The sequence below is a fragment of the Centropristis striata genome, chromosome 13 (genome assembly GCF_030273125.1).
Source record: "Centropristis striata isolate RG_2023a ecotype Rhode Island chromosome 13, C.striata_1.0, whole genome shotgun sequence".
Taxonomy (NCBI): domain Eukaryota; kingdom Metazoa; phylum Chordata; class Actinopteri; order Perciformes; family Serranidae; genus Centropristis; species Centropristis striata.
In genome coordinates this window covers 32,741,536-32,768,860 of record NC_081529.1, presented here as the reverse complement: position 1 = coordinate 32,768,860, position 27,325 = coordinate 32,741,536, and the positions used below count along the sequence as shown (strand labels likewise).

General features: G+C 38.0%; 1 protein-coding gene and 1 long non-coding RNA gene across 2 annotated transcripts in view; one reads left to right on the top strand and one right to left on the bottom strand.

Moving 5' to 3' along the window:
* LOC131982946 (uncharacterized) overlaps window positions 1–27,325 on the bottom strand; it is a 596,045-nt gene that overhangs the window by 242,313 nt on the left and 326,407 nt on the right. The window lies entirely within an intron of this gene.
* Window positions 1–27,325, top strand: part of LOC131982920 (brain-specific angiogenesis inhibitor 1-associated protein 2-like protein 1) — a 77,406-nt gene that overhangs the window by 49,041 nt on the left and 1,040 nt on the right. The window contains exons 10-13 of the mRNA XM_059347517.1: window positions 133–349; window positions 7,521–7,583; window positions 10,901–11,117; window positions 26,082–26,128. Of these exons, the coding sequence (XP_059203500.1) occupies window positions 133–349; window positions 7,521–7,583; window positions 10,901–11,117; window positions 26,082–26,128 (544 nt within the window). The remainder of the gene's footprint in view (window positions 1–132; window positions 350–7,520; window positions 7,584–10,900; window positions 11,118–26,081; window positions 26,129–27,325) is intronic.

Below are 27,325 nucleotides of genomic sequence, written 5' to 3'. Positions count from 1 at the left end.
AGTGCCCGCCACTGATCGTAAATTAAACTGCGTCGCTAACTGTGCACAGTGTCCGGTGCTCAAAGCACCATGTTGCTCCCCTACAGTCTCTGAGAACTCTTCATCCTCACATTTTTTTCCGTCCTCCCTCAGATCACGGGAGCAGCGAGGAGAACAGTCTTGCCCGGTCCGTGTCCGTCGCTACCGGCCTCAACAACATGGTGAAGAGGCCACGAGTGCGCACCATCTTCCCCCACACCGCCGGCACCAACAGCACGCTGCTCAGCTTCGACGAGGGAGACGTCATCGCCCTGCTCATCCCCGACGAGAGAGACGGCTGGATGTACGGAGAGCTGGAGAAGAACGCAAAGTGAGTCACAAAAAATGCTCCCTATACATCAGAAGAGTTGGAAAAGACTCCTGGAAAACTATCAGCTCACATCTAAAGACAAGAGTTTAGACTTTTTAGTCCCAGCCTAGTCTCACACTGAGATTTTAGACCAGGGGTCTAAACTTGCGGCCCGCGGGCCAATTGCGGCCCTAATGACGATATTTTGTGGCCCCCACCTTGATATGAAAGTTTAATGGGAGTTTTATATGAATGGCACTTTACCGTGTCTTTTTTTGTTAATTTTGTGTCTTTTTTAAATAATTTTGTGTCTTTTTTTTAATAATTTTGTGTCTTTTTTGGTAATTCTGTTTTGGGTTTTTTTGGTAATTTTGTGTCTTTTTTTAAGTATTTTTGAGTCTCTTTTGGTAATTTTGTGTCTTTTTAGTAATTTTGTGTCTTCTTTGGTCATTTTGTGTCTTTTTTGGTAAGTTTTGGTAACTTTATTGACACGTTGCCATGGATACGCATTGTTCTGCTTCTCTCCTGATGACGGCTCGCCTTGTTAGTGACCTGTCAATCAAAGGTAGCCACGCCCCAAATCATACGATTCTTTATCTTCTATTTTCTTCTAAATGGGGCCATTATTACAACTATTAACATCAAATTGTCTTGAAAATTTTTTACTAGCGATTGAGACCATAATGTTGACCTAAAAAAAAATTCTGAGGTAATAAATCAAGTGAGAAGTTTTCAAATTTTGCACTGAAATGAATGGGCAGATTTCTTTTTTTTTGCAGTCAAACTTAGCGCCCCCTGCTGGAATTTTCGGTAGAATGTAGCTTAAGGCACTTCCTGGTTTGCCTCCCTGCTCAGACCCGGAGGTTGCCGCCTGGTGCAGAAACACAATATAAACCTCCATTATCTTCCGGTGAATCTGCATGCTTGCTCCGTCCTCCTCCCCATCAGGTGATTGACACCAGTTGGACGGCTCGGTCCCGACTGGACAGATGGTCCTTCGCCTGCTTGTTATGCTGAACATGTGCACATACACACGTAGCTCCAGGCTTGCTGAGTGCAAGAACACTCACTGATAAGGAAATCAGAGAAAAGTATGGCCTGAGGGTGGGATGTAAGATAGCGGAGTGGATCGAGGCAGAGATTCAGAGTTCAGAGTACCACCTGCTCTGCCACGTACACACCCAGCCCACTCCACCAAGGTCTCTGATGTCTGACTTTTCATTTGATTTGCCCTTGGAAGTGTGTTTTTGAATTTAAATAATTCATCATGTTTGATCTTTATCACTATCAGGGGAAATTACCTGGCAAATACATATAAAAACTGATCAAGGGCAGCAAGGAATCGTATCTGAGTTGCTTTTAAAAGCGAGGCCTGCTGCAGAGTTAAACTTTGGTCTTGCTCCCTCACTTCTGAAAACGGGGTGAGCTAGAGCGCCTAAAGGCTTAAAAAGTGTATATGGTCATGTTTATCAGATCACAGCGTCTGACGAGACGGGCTCTCGTGTCCTGCAGGAGGTTTGGCTTTGATGCATTTGGGTCTCTCGCTGGGTTTCTCCCTTTGTCTTTGATAGTGGATCCGACAGCTCGCCTGGCAACACCGTCAGATACACACACACACACACACACACACACACACACACACACACACACACTACTGACGGACTGAGGGATGAATGTCAGTGAGCACAGCAACATTTGTCAGTCCATTGATTTCTGGGAATAACCGATATTGTTGTTCTTCTCCACATCACTCTTACCAAGATAAGAAAAAAACATTCTGTTGTCACAGTCAACAAATTGTTTACTCAACACAAAGAAACGTATTCGAGGAACATAAAAAATAAAATTGTGTTTATTTAATTGAGTGTGCTTGAAAGAGCACACTATATACTATCCACTGGGCTCAATCCTAGACTTTATTCTTCCGTCTTTTGTTTTTTTCGGTTGACTACTCCCTCCAGAGTTTTGGTCGCATGTACACTAAAAAGGTATCAAATCGACCGGCTCGGCCATGACCAGTGTGCTAAGACTTTTCTAAGGGTTTCGACAAACGGTTTTCGAATTATTCGGCAAAAACACAGCAAAAAATCCCCGCAATGTTACTCTATGGAGAGGCTAGTAGTAGATGAGTAGATGACATCATAGCTAGAGTGCAGAGAGAGAGAAAATTTGCTCGAGGCCGCAGATGCCACCCTACGGAAATAATTTATACATAGAAACGTAGGAAAACTCGTCTTCTCCCTCACATTGGTGTTGGTAAAGCTGTCAGAGTTATAGTTTGGGCGTAGGACGCACAGATGATCCACCAACACGCACCAACAGCCTCATAGACCGCCATGGTAAAAAGGCAGGAACATTTCTGGAGGAAAGCAGAGGTACCAGTTTCTTCTGATCGCTCTAAAAAAAAAATTCTTAAGGATGCTCAAAGTGAAGTCAGATCAATGATAAGAGCTACGGTTTGGACAAAAATGCTTTCTGTTTGAGGAGAACTTTTTGCAGTTTTTTCTGTCTCAGTGGCGTCAAATGTAAAGGCTGCTGCTATGGTTGACTGCTCTGCTAGATAGATAAGTAGGTAGGTAGGTAGGTAGATAGATAGATAATATAATGCAAACTACTCTGCCGTGTCAATAATGTATGGCAAGCACGCTCAAAATGTCTTTAGAAATTTTCTAGTTATTCTACATTATTACATTGATAAATCAAGTTATTATACTTTATGTTTTAGCTGGGTGTTTTCCGTACTGATGCTCTGAGAAATCATGTTTACTTCGCTTAAATGCATTGTTACACTGCTCTCAGTCGATGGTAACTGCTGATTAAAGCATCCAGACCAACTGTACCCCCTCAGGTTATTAGCTCCGTGTTTATTGGTGCTGTTTGTCTCACTGTTTATGCTGTTAGCCCCATTAGCTGCTGGCTCAGACACCACTATATTTAGAGCATCGACCGTACTAAAAAAAGTGGCCGTAGGCAACGTGACTTCAGTGAAAAGTAAAAACAACAAGAGTTCAAAAATACACAAAATGACCAAAAAAGACACTAAATTACTTTAAAAAGACACAAAATGACCAAAAATACACAGAATTACCAAAAAAGACACAAAAATATTTAAAAATAAACACAAAATCCACCAATAAAGAAACAAAATGACCAAAAAAGACACAAAATTATTTAAAAAAAGACACAAAATCACCCAAAAAAAACCAAAATGACAGAAAAAAAAAATACTTGAAAAAGAAACAAAATGACCAAAAAAGACACAAAATTATTTTTTAAAAAAAGACACAAAATCACCCAAAAAAGACACAAAATGACCAAAAAAGACAAAAAAATTACAGAAAAAAAAGAATTACTTAAAAAAGAAACAAAATGACCAAAAAAGACACAGAATTACCAAAAAAGACACTTTTTTTTTTTTAAAAGACACAAAATTACCACACAAAAAAAGACGAAATTAAAGTAATTTAAAAAAAGAAAGTAATTAAAGGGTGCCATTAATATAAAATATATATATATACATATATGCTAATAAACAATTATGGTCCAGTTGGATTCATCATTCTAAGAGCAGATTTGGATGGTGAAGGTTTGTTGCTTCTGAAGCTGACAGAAAGTTGCTGCAGCATGAGGCCCATTGTGTATTAATATTATTATTTTCATGGTCATAAATCCAATGAAATGTAATACATTTCCGCTGTCTTATTATTTACAGAGGCTTGTTAGAGTTTTGCTTTCCTGTCCAGCAGCAGTCAGCGGGGGAAATAAACACCCCTGGCAACCAGTAACACTGAGTCGTCCTTGAACAAGGTTTTTATTAATGCCAAGTGGACAAGTGGAAAACACCTCATGTTCCCGGCTGAAAACCCTTCTCTAAATAAATAAAAGCTGTTATTAATATAAGATTAAGCGAGCCAAGGTGTGTTTTCCAGGAGCCTTTAATCACAGCTTTACGAACGGAACAGTCCAGGCTCCTCCAATAATTCTCCAGACCAGATGTGCAAATATTAACATTTATCCACTTAGAGGGCGAGGCTGACGGTTACATACTGATTACGAACAATCTTGAACCGTAACAGCACAATGACACACAGTCCTTGGTCTGAGCGTGTGATAGCAACAAGCCGTGACTCATTCTTTAGAAACCTTTTCATTCGCTCAAGGGAATTCCATTCAATGTGTTTTAAAGCTGACATTTTTAAACAATTAGATCAAGGTGAGAAGTTGTTGGAGCACCTTAAATTAAATTTGACTGCCTTCATCATTGTTAATGTGTTTTTCATATCCGTAGTCATGTTGGTGAGTGTGTGGGCACAAACAAACGGCTGCTCTCTCTAACTGAGGCCTCCACGAACCTCATAGGTCTCTGCAGTCTGACACGTTGACTCATTTTTTTTCAACCATTTATTCAAGCTCCAACAGTAATCTTGTGTCAGCTCAGCAGCTTCGAGATAAAACCCTGACCACAAGACCTTGAATCATTCAACTCATTGATTTCCATCACGTCTTATAAAAAAAGGAATAGAAACAGTCCCCACACTGCAAAAAACATGAAGCTTACCAAGTATTTTCTTCTTCTATCTAGCGATAGTATCTTAATTAAATTGTTTTGAGTATAATTTACCTACTGACCATAGCTTTATGTGCTTATTAGGGCCTTGGGGCAATCGCACCGAGCACTGGTCCCATACAGCAATAGCTGTAGGGACCAGTGACCACTTTTCTCTACGGAATATGAATTTTTGCGACGTAAGTCGTCAAAAACTGCCCAAAATTTTGCATTGAAGTGATTAATCCATGTTTCGATAGGTCATATAGTTTTTTATCAATCCCTGTTCAATGACCATGATCATTTTTGGAGAAATTCTGAGATTATAATGGGTGTGTATTGCACGGAATGTTCGTGTCACAGTGTGTGACATCATCGCCAGAGTGTAGAGGAAGAGAAGAAATTGTCAAAAAATAAATTTGAAAACTGGGCTCCAGGCCGCAAATTCCACTCTACAGAAATAATTTATACATAGAAACGTAGGAAAATTAGTCTTCTCCCTCACAATCCTCTGGTGAAGCTGTCAGAGTTATAGTTTGGGCGTAGGACGCACAGATGTGCCACCAACACACACCAACAGCCTCATTGGCTCCCATATTAAAAACGCAGGAAGATTTCTGAAAAAGGGAGATGTAACAGTTTTTTAAGATCACTCTAACAAAGCTATTTTTTAATTTTTCTTTAAAAAAAAACACATGTAGACATTCAGGAAGAACTCAGGACGCTCAAAGTGAAGTCGGATCAATGATATGGTATTATGGTTTTGCCAAAAATGCTTTCTGTTCTAGGCCAAAAATTCCAGTCTGTCCACCTCTGGCTGCTGTCACTGTTTTGGAACATTTAGGTGGCAGTTAATTCTGTTGATTGCTCTGCTCTGATTGCCTTTGATCTTTGCTGTGATTATAGTTACAGATACATGCACACACACTAATATTACTACTATTTCCTAATTCTAGTTATTTATTTCTTATTTTTTGTCAGTTGGTTTTTGCAGTGCAACACTGCAAAAGGTGTCTAAAAACACGATAAAAACACTAAATCTGAGGGAAATTATCTTGCTTCATGGACAGATAATTTCACCTGACAAGATTTCTTAAATTAAGATTATTAAATCTAGAAATAAGCATGTTGAACACTTAAAATAAGAAATTAACTCTTAAAACAAGATAAATTATCTAACATTTCTAAATTTTAAGTTTTAATTTATCTTGTTTTAAGAGTTAATTTCTTATTTTAAGTGTTCAACATACATTATTTCTAGATTTAACAATCTTAATTTAACAAATCTTCCATCCATCCATCCATCCATCCATCCATTTTCTTCTGCTTATCCGGGGCCGGGTCGCGGGGGCAGCAGGGTAAGTGAAATTATCTGTCCATGCAGCAATATAATTTCCCTCAGATTTAGTGTTTTTATCTTGTTTTTAGACAAACCTTTTTTGCAGTGAACCACCGGGAGGATTTGCTGTAAAACCCATCAAAATAAAGGATAAAGGCATTCGAAATGGACTGATGATCTCTGTTTACAAATCAGAGGCATCCATTCATTCTGGTGTCTTTTCTGTGATCAAATCCAGCTTTTTGCTGCCATAGTTACCGTAGGAATACATCCACACCGTTCATACAACAACAGAGAGAACTCGAACAGCTCAACCGTGTCTCAACAAGGATAAAAAAGATTCACACATGTCTCTGTATCTTCTGGTTAACCCTCTGGAGTCCATCGAGTTATTGAAAATACATGTTTTATTTACAGTAATAACTTTATTTATATGTGATATGTAGACAAGCTGAGAAAGCCAGTTGAAAGTGCAATCATAGGAGCTTTCACAGTGTGCCATTTATGTTTCTAGACCATTTTTAAAATGTGAATTTTCTTGCTTCAATGAAAACTATTACTATTTTTAATTTACATGCAAATAGACTGTTTTGTAGTTATATTATGTATTGTTTTTTCTGCTGTTTTTGTGTGTATAAATGGTAAAAAAAAAAGGTAAATTTCCATAGACACATGTGTCTTTTGTTTGTATTTAGGTTCCTGGCAGCTTTATACTTCAATTAAAATAAAATGAAAAATCTTTTATTTTTTTATTTTATTTTTTATTGTGCAATAATACAATACAGTGATATGGACAGACAGGGAGTGAATATTAACAAGGTACCCCTGTGTGTGTGTGTGTGTGTGTGTGTGTGTGTGTGTGTGTGTGTGTGTGTGCGCGCGCGCGCACGTGCACGTGTGCGTGTGTGCACGTTCCAGTTATAGATCTACCAGTTAAGTATTAATATATGATAATAAATATTATGTATCATTATTAGGCAGAGAAAGTGGTACTACTAAAAACTATGACATAAAATGAAAAATCTGACTGATTGCCAAGTTTGTGTGGAGAAAAAGGAGCCATGCATGTGATGTAAGGACAGACTGAAAGATGCTAAACAGAGACAGAAATGAATGCATAGGAAGTTGACACATTTGAACCAATATCTCCTGGACTTCAGAGGGTTAAATTGAGGGCAGAGCTCCTGGCTAATCATTTAGAGAGGCTTTCAGATTCCCGTGCAATGAGAGCTGCTGGCCATGCAGCAGTAAGATAGAGCATCAGATGTAATCATCCCTGACTTGGCTTCTCCCTCTTTGTCTTGCAGGAGGGGCTGGTTCCCTTCATCGTACTGCCGGGCTCTCTCCGAGCCTCTCGTGAATAACAACAGGTAAGGAGACTCCACGATCCAGCTCACACACACATTCCTGTACTTCTGTCTTTGTGAGGACCCTCATTGGAACAGTGAATTCCCTTGCAAGGTTCTAATATTTTGAATTTTTCATTAGTTTTAGTTTTAATTGGGTTGTGAATTTTTGTTTTCAGATTCAGTTATTTTTAATGACTTTTTAGAGTGAGTTTGCTAGTTTCAGTTTAGTTTTTTTTTTTTTTAAATGCTTTAGTTTTAGTTTAGTTTTTATTAGTTTTAGTTTATTGTAATGGGGTATTTGTTGGGTGGGAGATTAAAAGAGGTCACAGTAAATTTTGCCTTTATTTTCTTTGTCTGATCCATCTTCATTATGTGTGAAAAAAGTTGGCAAAGACGAAAACTAAGGACATTTTCACTACAATTTTAGTTAGTTTACTTAGTTTGTTTTTGTAACCACACAATACAGTTTCAGTTAATTATCATTATCATGTAACCTTTAACTCTTAAAACAAAGTCTGAAATCTAAAAAAAAAAAAGCCTTTAAAGAAGTGAGGACCGGCCGAAATGTCCTCACTTTGCAAAAATGCCCTCACTCTGTTGGTTAAAAACATGTTCCGGTCCTCACTATGTAGGAAGTACAAGAACACACACACACACACACACACACACACAGACACACACACAGACACACACACACAGCGAGGGTCTCATGTTGCAGCCAGCTGTATTGTTGGCAGTGTTTCCTCTCGTTACTCCTGTTAGGGTGATAACCTTTCTAATCCTATGGGGGACTCTCCTCTTCCTTAACCTTTGATTCCTGTTTCCTGCTTCAGTAACATTCAGCTGTCAATCCCCTCAATCACTAAGACATATGAAACCTTTATGTTTACATTTTTATAAAACGATGTATGTGTTACATGACATATCGCAATGTTAAGGGAGAACCAAGGTTATAATAGTACATAAGTCATCAGTTAGTTTTAATTATTTTTTTGAATGAGTTTGCTAGTTTTAGTTTAGTTTTCATTAGTTTTAGTGTTAGTTTTATTTTTTTTGTAATGGGCTACGTGTTGGGTGCGAGATTCAAAGAGGTCATAATAAATTTTGCCTTTATTTCCTTTGGCTTATCCATCTCAGCCCCAATAAGGTTATTAACTCTTACAGTTCCAGGTGATTTGAATTTTGGTTTGAGTGTAGACATCCCAGTCTCAGTAAACATATTTACCTTGTGTTCCTGCGTGTTCACTAACAGAATCCTCTTTCTAATAGAAACACTGGATTATGTATGAAAAAAGTTGACAAAGACGGAAAAGAAAGACATTTTCACTACAATTTTAGTCAGTTTTTGTCTTTTGGCGAGGAGTTATAGAAGCTGAGGCTGAAAATCTAAAATTCGGGGAAGCACGGGGGACTCACACCATTATGAAAATAAATGCCATATTCATTAACACTTTGATGCACAACATATTGACCCCCCTTCTAATGCACAACATGGGTCAAAAATGACCCGCATTCATGTCCCATGTCATTTAATGCTGCTGTGTGTTTCTTTTGATATCAACTTAGTTTATGATTGAATATTCCAAGTATTCTTTAAATATCTTGTTTTTGATAACAACAGATCGTTATTTCCATTTTGCCTCTCATACTTTATGAAGAAAAACATTTTTTGTAGCTAGCTAGCATAGCTAACTTGGCTAAGTAGCTTGCTAAGCTAACTACTTAGCTAAGTAGCTAGCTTAGCAAGCTACTTAGCCAAGTAGTTCGCTAAGTAGTTAGCTTAGCAAGTAGTTAGCTTAGCAAGCAACTTAGCCAAGAAGTTAGCTAAGTAGTTAGCTTAGCAAGCTACTTAGCTAAATACTTAGCCAAGAAAAAAGAGAGTTATTGCAAAGATATAGAACATAAAAACTCATACATATTGGGTCACTTTAGGATTAACACAGCCAAAATGATAAAAGATGAAAAAGTCAAAAATATACCAAACTTCTTAGGTATCTTTTGCTCATATAAAGATTGTATAACCGTCAAAAATCTATGCTATTGGAATAAATCTAAAATTGGACTTTTCACACAAGCTCAGCAAAATATCAGGAAACAGGATGTTGTGTGCTGATGAATAGATTTCGAGAGACGGAGAGAGAGAGAGAAGGTTGAGTGAGTCGGCTACAGCCTTTTCTTCAAAGAGACTAATCCCTGTCGGATTAATTTATTAGATCTTAATGTGCTGCACCTCCCACAGAGAGGCTGCCAGCCAACTGCTACAGAAAGTTTAAACCATAACCAGCGCTGGGGGACACAACAACACTCATATACATCCTCGTCCTTTTGTCCTTTTGAGGACCTCCTACTGATCAAGTTTGTTCCCAATAACCTTAATTTGAGCATCGTGCCTCAGAGCCCAACATCAACTTCAGGATTAACCCGACACTCAGGATACAACCCCTGAAGATAGAAATACTGGAGCACACACACACACACATGCCAGGAGACTCATGCAAATTAGTGAAAGTGTCCTTATTCTTCCCCTTCTCTCTTCTTCTTCCCTCTCCTTCCACTCCATCCAAAAAGAAACAAAGACAAACCAACATAAATGTGATCTTGTGATTGTGTGTGATCCTGTCATCCAACTCTGGTTTTTATTCTAGTGGGACTCTTTTTTATTTGTGTCTTGTGTGTTTAGCGTAACAAATTTTGGTTATTTTGTGTATTTTTTTAGTCATTTTGTGTCTTTTTTTGGACACTTTGTGTCATTTTGTGTCTTTTTTGTCATTTTGTGTCTTTTTTTAGTCATTTTGTGTCTTTTTTGTGTCTTCTTTTTAGTCATTTTGTTTCTTTTTTAGTCATTTTGTGTCTCTTTTATACACATTGTGTCTTTTTTTTATCATTTTGTGTCTTTTTTGGACACTTTGTGTCATTTTGTGTCTTTCTTGTGTCTTTTTTGTGTCTCTTTTTGTGTCTCTTTTTGGTCATGTTGTGTCTTTTTTTGTCATTTTGTGTCTTTTTTGGACACTTTGTGTCTTTTTGTGTCTTTCTTGTGTCTTTTTGTGTCTTTCTTGTGTCTCTTTTTAGTCATTTTGTGTCTTTTTTTAGTCATTTTGTGTCTTTTTTTGTCATTTTGTGTCTCTTTTTAGTCATTTTGTGTCTTTTTTTAGTCATTCTGTGTCTTTTTTAGTTATTTTTTGTCTCTTTTTGGTCATTTGGTGTCTTTTTTTTAGTCCTTTAGTCCAACATAACATGTGATTTTGAATCTTTTTCTTTTTACTTTCAAAACTGCTTTGTTCTTATATCTTTCATCCTCTCGTTTTCCTCACATAAACCTGCTGCTCTGTTTCCTGCAGTGTTTCTGCTGCCCCGTACCGCAGCAGGAGTGTGGTCAACCTCCACCATCAGGACACGGAGACAGACGAGGCGACCATGGTGCTCCCCCCAGCGGACTACTGTGACGCCCCGCAGCGCAACGCCATCAAGAACAACACCAGCACCGTCAGCACAAACAACAGCCACCAGCACTCCCCCACGCCCTCCGCAGCCTCCTCCTCCTCGTCTGATCACACGGTCAGTCACTGTGTTTGCTTCACTAGTGCACTAGTGCCTCTTGCTAGTGTAACCTTAAATAACACAGGAACGCTATCTTCCCGTACGTATGATGCTTAGCTGTCAGTTAATAACGTTTTGTTTTCACTGTTTTCAATGGATCAAACTGATTCGTAAGAAAGGCCTTAAATCTCCCGCTTCAAATTCAGTTAATTTTAATTAGCTTTCAGAGTGAGTTTGCAAGTTTTAGTTTAGTATTTATTTTTTTGAAATGCTTTAGTTTTAGTTTAGTTTTTATTAGTTTTAGTTTTTTGTAATGGGGTATTTGTTGGGAGGGAGATTAAAAGTGGTCACAGTAAATTTTGCCTTTATTTCCTTTGTCTTATCCATCTTCATTATGTATGAAAAAAGTCGACAAAGACAAAAACGAAAGACATTTTCACCATAATTTTAGTTAGTTTTGTAACCACGCAATACAGTTTCAGTTAATTATCATTTTTTTGTAACCTTTAACCCTTAAAACAAAGTCTGAAATCCAAAAAAAAGCCTTTAAAGAAGTGAGGACCGGCCAAAATGTCCTCACTTTGCAAAAATGCCCTCACTCTGTTGGTTAAAAACGTGTTCCGGTCCTCACTATGTAGGAAGTACAAGAACGCACACACACACACATACAGACGCTTCTTGCTTTTGTAGATAGATGTGCATTCCTTTCACGTTTTCCCAGCTTTAGTACAGTTAAGCAGCCTTGAACACTTTGACCTACTGTCTCCTGTCAGACCTTTCTGCTGAGCTGGCTCTGCCGGCCGCAGTGTCGTGATAGAACTGGCAATGTGAGGTCTCACCTGATACCTACTGTACCCACAGGGAAGCCTTATCTCCACTGCTGATGACTATGTGGGTGTGTGTGTGTGTGTTTGGTGTGTGTGTGGGTGGTGTCAGATGAGTCTTTTATGTCTGCCTGGGAAACCTGACCATTGTCTGATACACTCTGTCAGCTGACATACACAATAAAAATCAATTATAGGGACTCAGGGACAGTTAGTTTGCTGTTGGTACGACTTTTATGAATGAGCACAAGCACACACTGACAAGTGGTTTTCCTAGGAAACTAAAAGTCTAAATATTTATTTTAAAGAGCATGCAACAGCAAGGATGTTCCTGGCTCAGTGTGAGGTTGAATGCAAAGTGGGAGGAAGGCTCATTTATTGTATACAAAGACTGCAAATGTATTGCTGGCCTTCATTTTTAGATCAGATCTAGGTAGTGCAAGACTAAGCTGCTGCTCCTGTTTAACAACCTCAAATTTACACTAGCTACAACCACAGACCAGCATGCATCCACACATGCATGTATTATGTCTGTGTGCGTGTGTGTGTGTGTGTGTGTGTGTGGGTGTGTGTGTGTGTGTGTCTTTCTACAAGGTTTGGTCATGTTTCAGGAATCAGTTTAGAAGATATGCACCTTACAGGCCACATGGGTGAATTTTTAAGTCAGACTTTTAAGAAATCAGAATCAGCTAAGCAAATTGCAGTTGGTGCATCTCTACTTTAAACAAGTCTGTGAAAAGTTATGCACGTCTTTGTAATAAGCCACTCCCATTACAACGCCCCCTTTTAGCTGTGAACATAAAACACACACCTTCTTAGAAACATACTTGACCTCCAAATTTCAGCCTTCTACGGTTAACTGTGGGCGCTAATTTCTGGAAAGATTCGCAGTGACAGTCAGTACGTTTACCTGACATAGAAAAAAATTAATTATTGCCTTAATCTGACTATAACTGGACAACTGAAGTGTATGTAAATGTGTATGTGTTAGTCCGACTGATGTCAGAGATCTCCGATTAGAGCACCCAGATAATGCGATTGGAACAGGATTTTCGCTGGCATGTATGACAAGACAACGCATGTGCACATGCTCCTCATGCTCCACCCCCCACGCTGGCGTATGACCCCAGAACAAAAACATCCAAGAAAGCCGGTCGCCTTAGCCGGTAGTGCATTAGCCGGTTGCATTAGCAGGGGGCATTAGCCGGTCGCGCATTAGCTGGTCGCGCATTAGCCGGGGGCATTAGCTGGTTGCACATTAGCCAGTTGCATTAGCCAGTTGCATTAGCCGCTTGCACATTAGCTGCTTGCACATTAGCCGCTTGCATTAGCCGGAGACATTAGCCGGTCGCACATTAGCTGGTCACATTAGCCGGTCGCCAGTCAGTAGCGACGGCACAAAGTGTAGAACTGAGGTCAACCGGAAAGGGCGCCATATTAACCTGCTGAAACGACGCATATCGCCACCCAGTGTTGAGGAGGAGGACACGTTCCCGTCAGTTATTCAACTTTCTTAATTGCATGTAAACTAAGACAAGAACAGAAGTCCTATTAGACGCCAGTATCGATTTTTAAGCATAGCTCAATTAAACTGTGCATGTAAATGCATTGACTTAGAGCTAAAGAGCTGCTGGTCACAGCGAACACGCTGAAACAATCAGCAGTGAATTTCTTCTCTGCATTTAACCCATCCTTTACAACACACCATGCTTTGGAGCAGTGGGAGGTTAGGTGCCAGATTCCTAACCTCGAGGCCACGGACTCCCCATCAAAGTTTGTAGAAAAATGTTTGAATATGTGTTGGACCAGTGATGTTGACCTACTGTTTTCGGGGGATAACCTACCTCTTGCCCACAGCATTTTGTTTCTTTTCCATCCACAATGACCCCAAGCAGTTATAGTTACCACACAGATGGATTTTTAACTCTACTTACAGTCCCCCAAAACAACCGTGAAGGCCCATATTAGATAAAGATGGACAGAGAACCTCTGGGGGCTTCTAGACGTGTGATTATAACGCTGAGTGTCACCTTTCCTTCAGGGTACCTGTCTTGTTTTCTAGATCTCTGTTCACCCTCACAAGCTGGTAAGACATTAGGAACGAGGCTGAGCAGGGCACAGCTGTAAAGACGGCTCTTTGTTACAATAATCCCCGGTGTGCTGATAATGAGTCTCCTGGAGTCTCCTCTCTAATACGAGGCAGTGACACCGGGATAAAGATGAGAGTCAGCAGTGAACACACATCAGCCTGATCTAATGTAATGATGAAGCTTCTGTGCCTCGACAGAAGATGTTTTCCAACATGTCCACTGCAGAAAAAAGGTGTCTAAAAACACTAAATCTGAGGGGAATTATCTTGCTGCATGGACAGATAATTTCACTTGACAAGATTTCTTAAATTAAGATTATTAAATCTAGAAATAAGCATGTTGAACGCCTAAAATAAGAAATTAACTCTTAAAACAAGATAAATTAAATGAATAATGAACTGGCCCGAGCAGAGTGACCTGACAATTATTTGTTTCTTACCAAGATAAAAAAAAAACGTTTTGTGTCTTTTTGTCTTTTGATGTCTTTTTGTGTCTTTTTTGTTTCTTTTTTGTCTTTTTGTGTCTTTTTTGTTCCTGTTTTTGGTCTTTTTGTGTCTTTTTTTGGTCTTTTTGTGTCTTTTTTGTGTATGTTCTTGGTCTTTTTGTGTCTTTTTTTTGTTCTTTTTGTGTCTTTTTTGTGGGGTTTTTTTTGTCTTTTTGTGTCGTTTTTTTTGTCTTTTTGTGTCTTTTTTTGTGTCTTTTTGTGTCTTTTTTGTGTCTTTTTGTGTCTTTTTACATCTTGTTTTGGTCACAAAATGACCAAAAAAGACAAAAAAAATAGCTCCAAGCAGCAAGATAAAAAAAACTTTAGAATTAGAAGTGTTAGATAATTTATCTTGTTTTAAGAGTTAATTTCTTATTTTAAGCATTCAACATGCTTATTTCTAGATTTAACAATCTTAATTAAAGAAATCTTGTCAAGGTAAATTATCTGTCCATGCAGCAAGATCATTTCCCTCAGATTTAGTGTTTTTATCTTGTTTTTAGACACACCGTTTTTGCTGTGTCCGTCCTCCCAAATGGTTACACAGACATCTTATTATAATATTATATAATATTATTTCAGGCATTTCCCATACCAGCTTGGTGATAGTCATAACTTGTCAAATGATCTCCCATTTGCATACCATGCAAAGCATCAAGCAAAGTAGTGGTTTTCCTCTATGAAAGCTTCTGTGCTTTGCCTGAGCTGGATTAATGTAAATCACATACACAAACACACCCTCTGTACTACACAACACTGCTGCTCTTCTAGTTTACGTGTTAGACTGCTGATAACAACTTTACATGCATAGTGGCATGTAGGACTTAGATTTATGTATATTTTGCATGTTCACATTTGTGCACGCTTCCTATTCAAAATGTTTACTTACTATCTCTACCTTTGATGTTGGCAGAAGCGTTTCCTGCTTTGTTGTCTAGTTTACTACAAGTACATCTCAAAAAATTAGAATATCGTAAAAAAGTGCAATATTTTTTCCAATCATTTCAGAAAGTGAAACTCATGCATTATATAGATTCATTACACATAGAGTGGAATATTCCAAGTCTGTTTTTCTTGTAATTTTGATGATTCTGGCCTAGAGATAATGAACACACAAAACTCAGTGTCTCAGAAAATTAGAAAATTGTGAAGAAGTTTGAGGGTTTTTTTCTCGTAAATTTGTATTTTTCTCATGAATTTTTAGATTTTTTTTTATCATTAATTTGTATTTTTTGTCTTAATTTTTTTGTTTTTTTCTGGTAAATTTATGATTTTTTTCTTGTAAGTATATGAGTTTTTTTCTCTCAAATTTATGATTTTTTTCTCTTAAATTTGTCATTTCTTCCTTGTAAATTTGTCTTTTTCTCATAAATTTTAGATGTAGATTTTGTCACCAAGATTGACCATCTAAGTGGCTTAAAAGAAATATTGGTTCTCATAGATTTTATATGGCTGCCACCTCCGATCCACAATCTTGATGAAGTGGCTCCTAACAAAAATTGAAACATATGGTGATAGAGAGCATGTGGAAAAAATGTGGTACCTTTGTCCGACGTGTCCCCTTTATTTAGCTCCGCCTCCTGACTAATAAGATTGTTTAATAAAATAATGAAGTGAGTGAGAAGTAGGGTCGTTTTCTCATAAACTTCTATACAATTGGACTTTTTTAGTTTTTAGATCCCCTTTAACTGTTTAAAGGGTTGCAGGTTTGAGGCACTTCCACATTGGCTTCACTTTTTAGACCCGGAGGCTGCTTTTATGTCTTTCAGCAGTCTGTAGTTGTGATGTTTGACCCAGATAGAGGCTCAATGGTCAGATGGCAGGTGGAGATACTTTCCTCTGTCTTGGCTCCACAGTATTCATTATTAACCACTCATTGGTCCACAGCCACCGGCACACATACAGTAGTGCTGCTGTTGTGTGTGTCCATGTGTGTGTGTGTGTGTGTGTGTGTGTGTGTGTGTGTGTGTGTGTGTGTGTGTGTCCACTGTCAGACCTGTCAGTCTCCAACCAGCCTTCATCTCTCCACCACTCCACGACTCGACACTGGTGGAATTCCACTCTGTGTGAACTCGACACCAGGCCTCCCTCTCTTCATTCTTTCACTTTCCCAAGCAGTTGTTTCCTTCTCTTTTATCTCCACATCTGCACACTTTGTCTCTCTGTCTTCAGTGCCTCTCCCTCACTCCGTTTCCAGGGTAAATACGGCTCATTTCCAGGGAAGTTTTACCCTCCATTCATTCTTCGTGACTCACAGAAACTGCTTTTACTCTCTTCAAAACACACACAGATCTCAGAATAGGCTTGCACGAGGGGAAAGAAAAGTTCTCCACTGCCTCAGCAGACTGCAAAAGTCTTAAGATTTATGTGGAGCTCAGTGTGTGTGTGTGTGTGTGTGTGCGTGTGTGTGTGTGTGTGTGAGTGGGCGGCTGAGGCTGTGTGTTGCTGTGTGCACATGTTTGTGCATGTGTGTGTTGGGTTAGTTAGGGATTTGTGGCTGCAGCATTGCCAGTAAAAGGTGAGCTGTGTCACGTCTTGTGTTGGTAATAATATGTGCAGGTGGTAAAGAATGGCTGTATCCCAAAGTCAAGGATGCTTCCTTGGTGGGATCCTTCCTTGGTGGGATCCTTCCTTGGTGGGATCCTTCCTTGGTGGGATCCTTCCTTGGTAGGATCCTTCCTTGGTGGGAACCTTCCTTGGTGGGATCCTTCCTTGGTAGGATCCTTCCTTGGTAGGATCCTTCCTTGCTGGGATCCTTGCTTGGTAGGATCCTTCCTTGGTGGGATCCTTCCTTGGTGGGATCCTTCCTTGCTGGGATCCTTCCTTGGTAGGGTCCTTCCTTGGTGGGATACTTTCTTGGTGGGATCCTTCCTTGGTGGGATCCTTCCTTGGTAGGATCCGTTCCTTGGTGGGATCCTTCCTTGGTAGGATGCTTCCTTGGTGGAATCCTTCCTTGGTGGGATCCTTCCTTGGTGGGATCCTTCCTTGGTAGGGTCCTTCCTTGGTGGGATACTTTCTTGGTGGGATCCTTCCTTGGTGGGATCCTTCCTTGGTAGGATCCGTTCCTTGGTGGGATCCTTCCTTGGTAGGATGCTTCCTTGGTGGAATCCTTCCTTGGTGGGATCCTTCCTTGGTGGGATCCTTCCTTGGTAGGATCCTTCCTTGGTGGGATCCTTTCTTGGTGGGATCCTTCCTTGATGGGATCCTTCCTTGGTGGGATCCTTCCTTGGTAGGATCCGTTCCTTGGTGGGATCCTTCCTTGGTAGGATGCTTCCTTGGTGGGATCCTTCCTTCTGAGTCGGGTCCTCCAGAGCAGTAGTTCTCAACTCTTTTGAGTCGCGACCCCCAATTTAACCTGCATGTTGTCTGCGACCCCCGCTCACTGAACAGAATCTCACAGTTCAGATCATACAAACTCAGTTGATACAACACATTTTGGACAAATAATGAAGCACAAAATGACCCAAAAAAGAAACAAAATGAATTGCGGGTATATTCAAGGTGCAAACTTTCACTGGGAATTAACAAGAATTAATGGGAAATAATGGGAATAGAATGAGAACAAATTTGGGAATAAAAGTGAGTTATTTGCCCTGGCTGTGTTTACCATGTAAAATATGGAATAATTAGGATATTTCTGAGCAAAGCCTGTGTTTTGATGTTGTCAGTTGGTGCAGAAAGTGAAAGGTGAGAGGAGGGATGTTACCCTGGAATGCTCCGTCACCACGAGAAAAAATGCACCCTCACTGGTTCTGTGCTTTTCACTGGAGAAAAGATAACGACTCACAGGAATGAAAATATATATATTGAGAAGATGGAGACAGACAGAATGCCATGAGAGAGATTGAGATCTACAGAGAAAGTTAAGAGGCGGTTTTGACCTCCGAGCTGAGTTTCAGTGCAAAGGAAAGAGAAGATACTCAGAGTGTAACAGAGCAGAACAGACGGAGGTGAAGAAGACATTTAGGCTCCCTGACTGAACTGTGAACTAGTATGTTGACTTTACAAAGATTATGTCAAACTGCAGACAGGGTTTGACAAAAGTAGAAAGACACTGAATTAGGGCCGGAGCGATATATCGATATATTTAGGGACCTTTTGTGTCTTTTTTTTTGTCATTTTGTGTCTTTTTTAGTCCTTTAGTCGCGACCCCCAATTTAACATGCATGTTGTCCACGACCCCCGCTCACTGAACAAAATTTCACATGCACAGTTCAGATCATACAAAACAAAGGAAACAAAATGACCAAAAAGGAAACAAAATGACCAATGAATTTTATTCTTACTGTAAACAAAACTAAAATCACAGTGTCTTTTATTATTTATTTGACAGTGTAAAACAGTACTGTTAATAAAAATACAGTAGTTCTACTGTAAATAAAAATTACAGTAAGTTATTTGTTAATTGCTGCCAATACGTTACTGTAAAAATCACAGTAAATTCTTTACAGTGTACCAGCTTCTCAAATTTGAGGATTTGGCACTTTTCTAATTTTGATTGATTTTTAATTAATCATTTTTTAATAACTTTTTAAAGTGAATAAAAGCAACATTAAAGTGGTGAACACATTAATGCATAAATAATTAAAATTACCTAATATAATATACATAATTCTGAAATGTGACTATAATGTTTAATGAGAGCTTTTACTTTTGATATTAATACTTCAGTACTTTTTCTTAAATAACATTTTATATGCAGAACTTTGACTCTTCACACTGTCGTATTGCTGCTTTTACTTCAACAGATGTTAGTACTTCTTTCACCACTGCTTCTATAACACCCACGATATTTGCTACGTGACTTTCAATCCAAACATCTGGAGGAGGAGGACAGATGTGAAACTGTTTTCGTGCTGTGGGAAATAACAGTTGTCATAGTTTTATTTACAGTAATAACTTTATTTATAAAACAGATGAGCTGAGAAAGCCAGTTTAAGTGCTATTTGTGTTTCTAGACCATTTTTAAAATGTGAATTTTCATTCCACAATGAAAACTATTACTATTAATAATTACATTTTTATTAAATTTACATGCAAATAGCAATTTCTTTCAATGTTTTTGTGTGTATAAATATAAAAAACACTACATTTCCATAGAAAACATGTGTCTTTTGTTTGTATTTTGAAAAAAAAAAAGTAAAATCAGACCGATAGCCAAATGTTTGTGGAGAAAAAGGAGCCATGCATGTGATATAAAGACGCTGAACAGAGACAGAAATTAATGCATGCATTAATGCACAAATTTGAACCAAAATCTCCTGGACTTGAGAGGTTGAAACACTTCAGACATCAGTCACTTTATCCACTTCTGACCTCTTGTGGAGTCTCTGCAGTACTGCAGCTGAACTACTGAAGATCATTACTAAATCACTCCTAATTTACTCATTCACTACTCCTTTTATAATATACACTACACTGCCCTACAAAGCCTAACTGCAGTAACTACAGTTTTGGTCAAAACTGTGCCAACACCAAGGTTGGCCAAGATTTAAGGCTACCAATGGCGCTGTCAGAAGCCATCTAAAAGATTTTGTTGGCCAAATAAAAAAAGTTTTGTTTTTATTCATTGAGAGAAAGTTTACTTCCATCCATGACCGAGAGTCTTTCAGGCAGTCTAATAAGACCTGCACAGAGGTTTGGTCAGTCATTTTTAGATTATTCACATTCATTACTCCAGTATAAGTAGAGATACTAGGGTTTAAAAATACTTTTGTAGAAGTAGAAGCATCAACTCAAGCTTTTTACTCAAGTGAAAGTGTGAAAGTGCTGGTTTCAAACTACCTAAAGTATAAAAGTAAAAGTAATGTGAGGGGGGAAATGCCATGAAGGACAAAAGCTTAGGCCCCGGGGCCACAGGGGCCATGGGGGCCTCCACTGCCCTAAAAAGTCTAACTACATTTTGGTCAAAACTGAGTTAAAACTAAAAATGAACTCCTTGATGTCTGTTTCATCTTGTGACAACGTTTTAGATTTCAATGTTGCTTTATTTCAGAGAAATAATAATATAAAAATTGCAGTAACTACAAAATCCAACTCAAAACCAAAGCAGACGCAGTAATTGAACTTGAACTTTCATTATTTCTAAGCCAGAATCATCAAAATTACAAGAAAAACAGGCTTGAAATATTTCACTCTATGTGTAATGAATCTATATAATATACATAGTTTCACTTTTTGAAACTTTTTTGACAAATTTCTATTTTTTTTAGATGTACCTGTATTTCCCACTTCTCAGTCACTATTTCAGCCTGTTTCTTTTCCTAACCACTTTTCTTTGACCTCGATGGGAACCTGAAAGAATCCAACTGCACACACACACACACACACACACACACACACAAAAAAAACACACACACACTAGTTAGTCTATGTAATCATGTGACACTGGATATTATTGGGTCCTCCACACTGAAACTACAACGTTCACATGACTCCGTGCATTCTTAACGTGTTGCTTCTATGTAAACCTGGACGACCTGATAAAAAATATTACAGCATTTAAAAGATTGGAATTGAAATTAAAAAAAAAAAACAGATTACAAAATTGTAACTCAGTGGATCTCAAACTGAGAGTAGTTGCTGATGCTTACCTTCCTGTCCACCCGTATTTATCACATAAATCCCATATTAAAGGAGTTAAGAAAGAAAAGCAACCTTTCCTTAGCATATAGAAAATTCAGTTCTTATTTTGGCTGCTACTAAGATAGTTTCTTGTCATTTTGCTCAGTAAGAAAACCATCTGGAGCAAGAAAGACTCATTGGACCACTGGAAGTGGCGGACTGAGTCAAATAAGACTAGAAATGTTTCTTTTTTTGTCCACATTCACAGCATGACAAAACATATTCAAATTGTTAATTTGGACCCTGTGTGGCTAGAATAGACTGAGATATTAGTAGGTAATTCAGTGATTATTACCAAAAGCCTTTATCTATATGTTATAATATTCATTACATACTCTGCATTTTGTTTTAAAAAGGAGACATTTGGAAACGTCTACTTGGAAACCTCCTGCCTCCATGGTTGAAAAAGCACGCTAAACTGCCCTCTAGAGCAGCGGTTCTCAACCTTGGGGTCGGGACCCCAATTGGGGTCGCGAGATGATTTCTGGGGGTCCCCAAATCATTTTGGAAGTCAGCTCTGTCTCCACTGTGTTAAAGTGTTCATGTGTTAATGTATTTTAGTCTTTTTGGTAATTTTGTGTCTTTTTTTTGGTAATTTTGTGTCTTTTTTGGTCGTTTTGTTTCTTTTTTGGTCGTTTTGTTTCTTTTTTTGGGTAATTTTGGGTCTTTTTTGGTAATTTTGTGTCTTTTTGGTAATTTTGTTTCCTTTTTTTGGTCGTTTTGTTTCTTTTTTTGGGTCATTTTGTGTCTTTTTTGGTAATTTTGTGTCTTTTTGGTCGTTTTGTTTCCTTTTTTTGGTAATTTTGTTTCTTTTTTTGGGTCATTTTGTGTCTTTTTTGGTAATTTTGTGTCTTTTTGGTCGTTTTGTTTCCTTTTTTTTGGTAATTCTGTTTCTTTTTTGTTAATTTTGTGTCTTTTTGGTCATTTTGTGTCTTTTTTGGTCATTTTGGGGGGTTTTTTGGGTCATTTTGTGTCTTTTTTGGTAATTTTGTGTCTTTTTGGTCGTTTTGTTTCCTTTTTTATTGGTAATTTTGTTTATTTTTTTGGTAATTTTGTGTCTTTTTTGGTAATTTTGTGTCTTTTTGTTCATTTTGTTTCCTTTTTTGGGTCATTTTCTGTCTTTTCTGGTGATTTTGTGTCTTTTTTGGTCATTTTGTTTCCTTTTTTTGGTCATTTTGTTTCTTTTTCGGGTGATCCGAACTGTGCATGTGAGATTGTGTTCAGTGAGCGGGGGTCGCGGACAACATGCATGTAAAATTGGGGGTCGCGACTCAAAAAGGTTGAGAACTACTGCTCTAGAGTGGTGAAAGCGAGAGGAAGTATCTTATTGGCTGTCCTTTACACGTGCAAAAAAATGATTGGGTGCCCTCTAGGGTGCCCCTTCATACAATAAATGATGATGACACAAAATTGACTCCCTGTGTCTCGCCCCCACCAGGTGGTGAGAAACCTAGGGCTGATTTTTTGATTTTGATTTGATAAATCTTTATTGTCCCCGAGGGGCAATTTGTTCTGCATTCAGTAGTTAAAAATGTCACACAACAAACAAATAATCATAATACATACAAAACAACATAAAAACTTTAAAGCATAAAAGCATATGGGAGACATCATGGAATATAATAATTGATGATTGATGACCAACTCACCTTTTCCAGTCATGTCGCCTCAGTTACCCGGTCATGTCGCTTTGCAAAATCAGACCTTACCTAACTCAACATGCCGCTCAACTCCTGACACAAGCTGTTGTCATCATCTCAAAACTCGACTACTGTAACACCCTGACGACCTGCCAGCCTGCACAGTAAAACCACTTCAGATGATCCAGAACGCAGCGGCGCGCCTTGGTCTACAACCAGTCAAAAAAGACACAAAATTACCAAAAAAGACACAAAATTATTTAAAAAAAGACACAAAATAATTTAAAAAAAGACACAAAATTACCAAAAAAGTCACAGAATTACATACGCGGCGGTGCGCCTGGTCTACAACCAGCCATAAAAGACACAAAATTACCAAAAAAGACACAAAATTATTTTAAAAAAGACACAAAATTACCAAAAAAGTCACAGAATTACATACGCGGCGGTGCGCCTGGTCTACAACCAGCCAAAAAAGACACAAAATTACCAAAAAAGACACAAAATTATTTAAAAAAAGACACAAAATTACCAAAGAAGTCACAGAATTACATACATGGTGGTGCGCCTGGTCTACAACCAGCCAAAAAAGACACAAAATTATTTTAAAAAAGACACAAAATTACCAAAAAAGTCACAGAATTACATACGCGGCGGTGCGCCTGGTCTACAACCAGCCAAAAAAGACACAAAATTACCAAAAAAGACACAAAATTACCAAAAAAGTCACAGAATTACATACACGGTGGTGCGCCTGGTCTACAACCAGCCAAAAAAGACACAAAATTATTTTAAAAAAGACACAAAATTACCAAAAAAGTCAGAATTACATACGCGGCGGTGCGCCTGGTCTACAACCAGCCAAAAAAGACACAAAATTACCAAAAAAGACACAAAATTATTTAAAAAAAGACACAAAATTATTTAAAAAAAGACACAAAATTACCAAAAAAGTCAGAATTACATACGCGGCGGTGCGCCTGGTCTACAACCAGCCAAAAAAGACACAAAATTACCAAAAAAGACACAAAATTATTTTAAAAAAGACACAAAATTACCAAAAAAGACACAAAATTACCAAAAAAGTCACAGAATTACATACGCGGTGGTGCGCCTGGTCTACAACCAGCCAAAAAAGACACAAAATTATTTTAAAAAAAACACAAAATTACCAAAAAAGTCACAGAATTACATACGCGGTGGTGCGCCTGGTCTACAACCAGCCAAAAAAGACGCAAAATTACCAAAAAAGACACAAAATTATTTAAAAAAAGACACAAAATTACCAAAAAAGTCACAGAATTACATACGCGGCGGAGCGCCTGGTCTACAACCAGCCAAAAAAGACACAAAATTACCAAAAAAGACACAAAATTATTAAAAAAAAGACACAAAATTACCAAAAAAGTCACAGAATTACATACGCGGCGGTGCGCCTGGTCTACAACCAGCCAAAAAAGACACAAAATTACCAAAAAAGACACAAAATTATTTTAAAAAAGACACAAAATTACCAAAAAAGACACAAAATTACCAAAAAAGTCACAGAATTACATACGCGGTGGTGCGCCTGGTCTACAACCAGCCAAAAAAGACACAAAATTATTTTAAAAAAGACACAAAATTACCAAAAAAGTCACAGAATTACATACGCGGCGGTGCGCCTGGTCTACAACCAGCCAAAAAAGACGCAAAATTACCAAAAAAGACACAAAATTATTTAAAAAAAGACACAAAATTACCAAAAAAGTCACAGAATTACATACGCGGCGGTGTGCCTGGTCTACAACCAGCCAAAAAAGACACAAAATTACCAAAAAAGACACAAAATTACCAAAAAAGGCACAAAATAATTAAAAAAAAGACACAAAATTACCAAAAAAGTCACAGAATTACATACGCGGCGGAGCGCCTGGTCTACAACCAGCCAAAAAGGTCACATGTCACACCGCTGCTCATTGAGCTCCACTGTCTACCTGTTGCAGCCCGCAAAGGTGTAACCAGGACCTGAAAATTAAAAGATCCTTATAGGACGATTTCAGATTAAATTTTTAAACGAAAAATGTAATTTTGTTTGAAAAAAATGTCTTGGACCAAACCCTCCTGTTGCGTGGTGAACTCTGGCCTGCACATGGTGTCCGTGTTCAGCTTCAGTTTGTCATCAGAAGAAATCTTTATGTGGTTGATTGCGGAACAGACTTGAATTTCCAGAAGGTTCAGATTCCACACGCTGTCTCGTGATATGACACGGCACGCTGTCTTTCCCACGCTGCCTCTCCTCCATCTATTCCTGCAGCGTGTCCAATCCTTCTGCACCATTACATATGTATGTATATATATATATATACATGAGTGAGATAAAATTATATTAAGACTAAAATATAACATTAATTTGTAATATTAACTCTAAAATAAACAAATATTTGAATAGAGCTGTTAAATACACTTACAACAAACTCAGTTTGAAAATGTTTATTCACTGAAAACAAAATATAAAAGCTGAAAGAAGACAACAAAATAGTAGTTACTCCACTCTGTTTCTGCATTACTATTAGAACCTTGAACAGCAAAACCAGAGTGCAGTAACTACATTTTTGGAGTCAAAGGTCAAATCAATCGTCATGACTTTTTAGCATAAATATTACATCATCAATACATGTTCACTGCAAAACAAGGTTAGGGTTGTGTGTGGAAGGTCCCTTTAATTACTTTTTTTTGGTAATTTTGTGTCTTTTTTTAGTAATTGTGTGTCTTGTTTTGGTCATTTTGTTTCTTTTTTTAAGTAATTTAGGGTGGGTTTTTTTTGTCATTTTGTGTCTTTTTAATAATTTTGTGTATTTTTTATTAATTATATGTATTTTTGGTCATTTTGTGTCTTTTTTTTAAGTAATTTCGTGTTTTTTCAGTCATTTTGTGTCTTTTTTAGTAATTTGTGTTGTTTTCTTTTGGTAATTCTGTGTATTTTTTGGTCATTTTGTGTCTTTTTTTGGTCGTTTTGATACTGCCTCCAGCGGCCCCCAGGTAATTTGAGTTTGAGACCCCTGTTCTAGAAGATTTAAAGTGTTTGTTACACCCGTGTCACCGTGGATTCTTATGGGTTAAAGAAACAGAAGGAAGTAGCCAGTCAGATACTATCATTAATACACATTATAACCTGCAGTTGGCTTGTCTGCTCATGTGTCTCTGAGACAGGATTTAATTACTGTGCTGTATGTTTATTGCTTTAGTATAATAATATTTTCCACAGTGTTCAGTGAGAGTCGACCCTGTGACTCAGGAGGTAATGTGTGTGTGTGTGTGTGTGTGTGTTTTCTCCACAGGCAGCGCAGCCCAACGGCACATCCAGACCTCCGCCTGCCTACCTCGCGTAAGTCACGTAACAACACGACAAGCTGATCTGCTTTTATTTACATTTAGTCTTTATTTAGAATCACATTTCAGTAGCACATTACAACAGTCTTAACCGTTATGATAATTGGCGTTGTATGGTGTCCATATTTTCAGATTTTTATCTAGTTATAAACAAACAAACAGAACTGGGGGTTGTTTCCATCTACACTGTAAAAAAAAAAAATCTGTTTAATTTACGGTAAAATACTGGCAGCTGTGGTTGCCAGATTTTCACCGTAAAAAATACAGTGAGTGGGTTTTCTACTGTAAATTTAAATGTAAATATCAGCAATTTAGTCATTAGTCATTATTCAGTCATTTAGACTGAATAATCCTATTATTTTTCTATATAATTCTTTGTAAAGTTATGGAATTTCTTCATTAATCTTACAGAAATGTTATATATATATATATATATATAGTTTAAGTTTTGTACTATTCCTTGATTTACAGTAACTAAGTGTCTTCTACTGTGATATTCAATTTTTACTTTTTACTCCCTATTTCTGATGCTATTTGACAGTGTTTTACTGTAATTTCTACAAACATTTTTACAGTGTACATCAAGTAGTAAAACAGATGAAAAAATAATTTAAAAAAGTTACATAATATTAAACAAAAAAAGGCGTTTTGCACAGCTCTTAAGGCTGTGCAAGTGCTGCTTCATCCTTAAATAGAGGCCACCTGATTCACACCTGTTTTTTCACAAAATTGATGACCTCACTGATTGAATGCCACACTGCTATATTTTTTAACACATTCCTTTCAACTAATTGCCCAATTGCACAGCCTTAAAGGAACACTTCACCGTTTTTTCATATTAAAACATGTTATTCGGTCAAGTAAGACGAGTTGATACAGACCTCTTGCGTCTCAATGCGTGCACTCAATCGCCCTGGCGCGCGGAGCTACTTGGCTAGCACTTAGCTTAGCCCAGTTCATTCATTAGGATCCAAACAGATGGACAGTCCAATAGCACTTGGGAGCACTTCGACTCGGCGCAGTAATATCATCACTTCCGCTCCCTCTCACTTCCGTCAGGAGTGATGATATTACTGCGCCGAGTCGAAGTGCTCCCAAGTGCTATTCCGCCATACATTATAGTTCTCCTTTTTATCCGCTTAGAAAAGCGCCACGTTTTATTTTGTGTCGTCATACTTGGTCGTTTAACTAC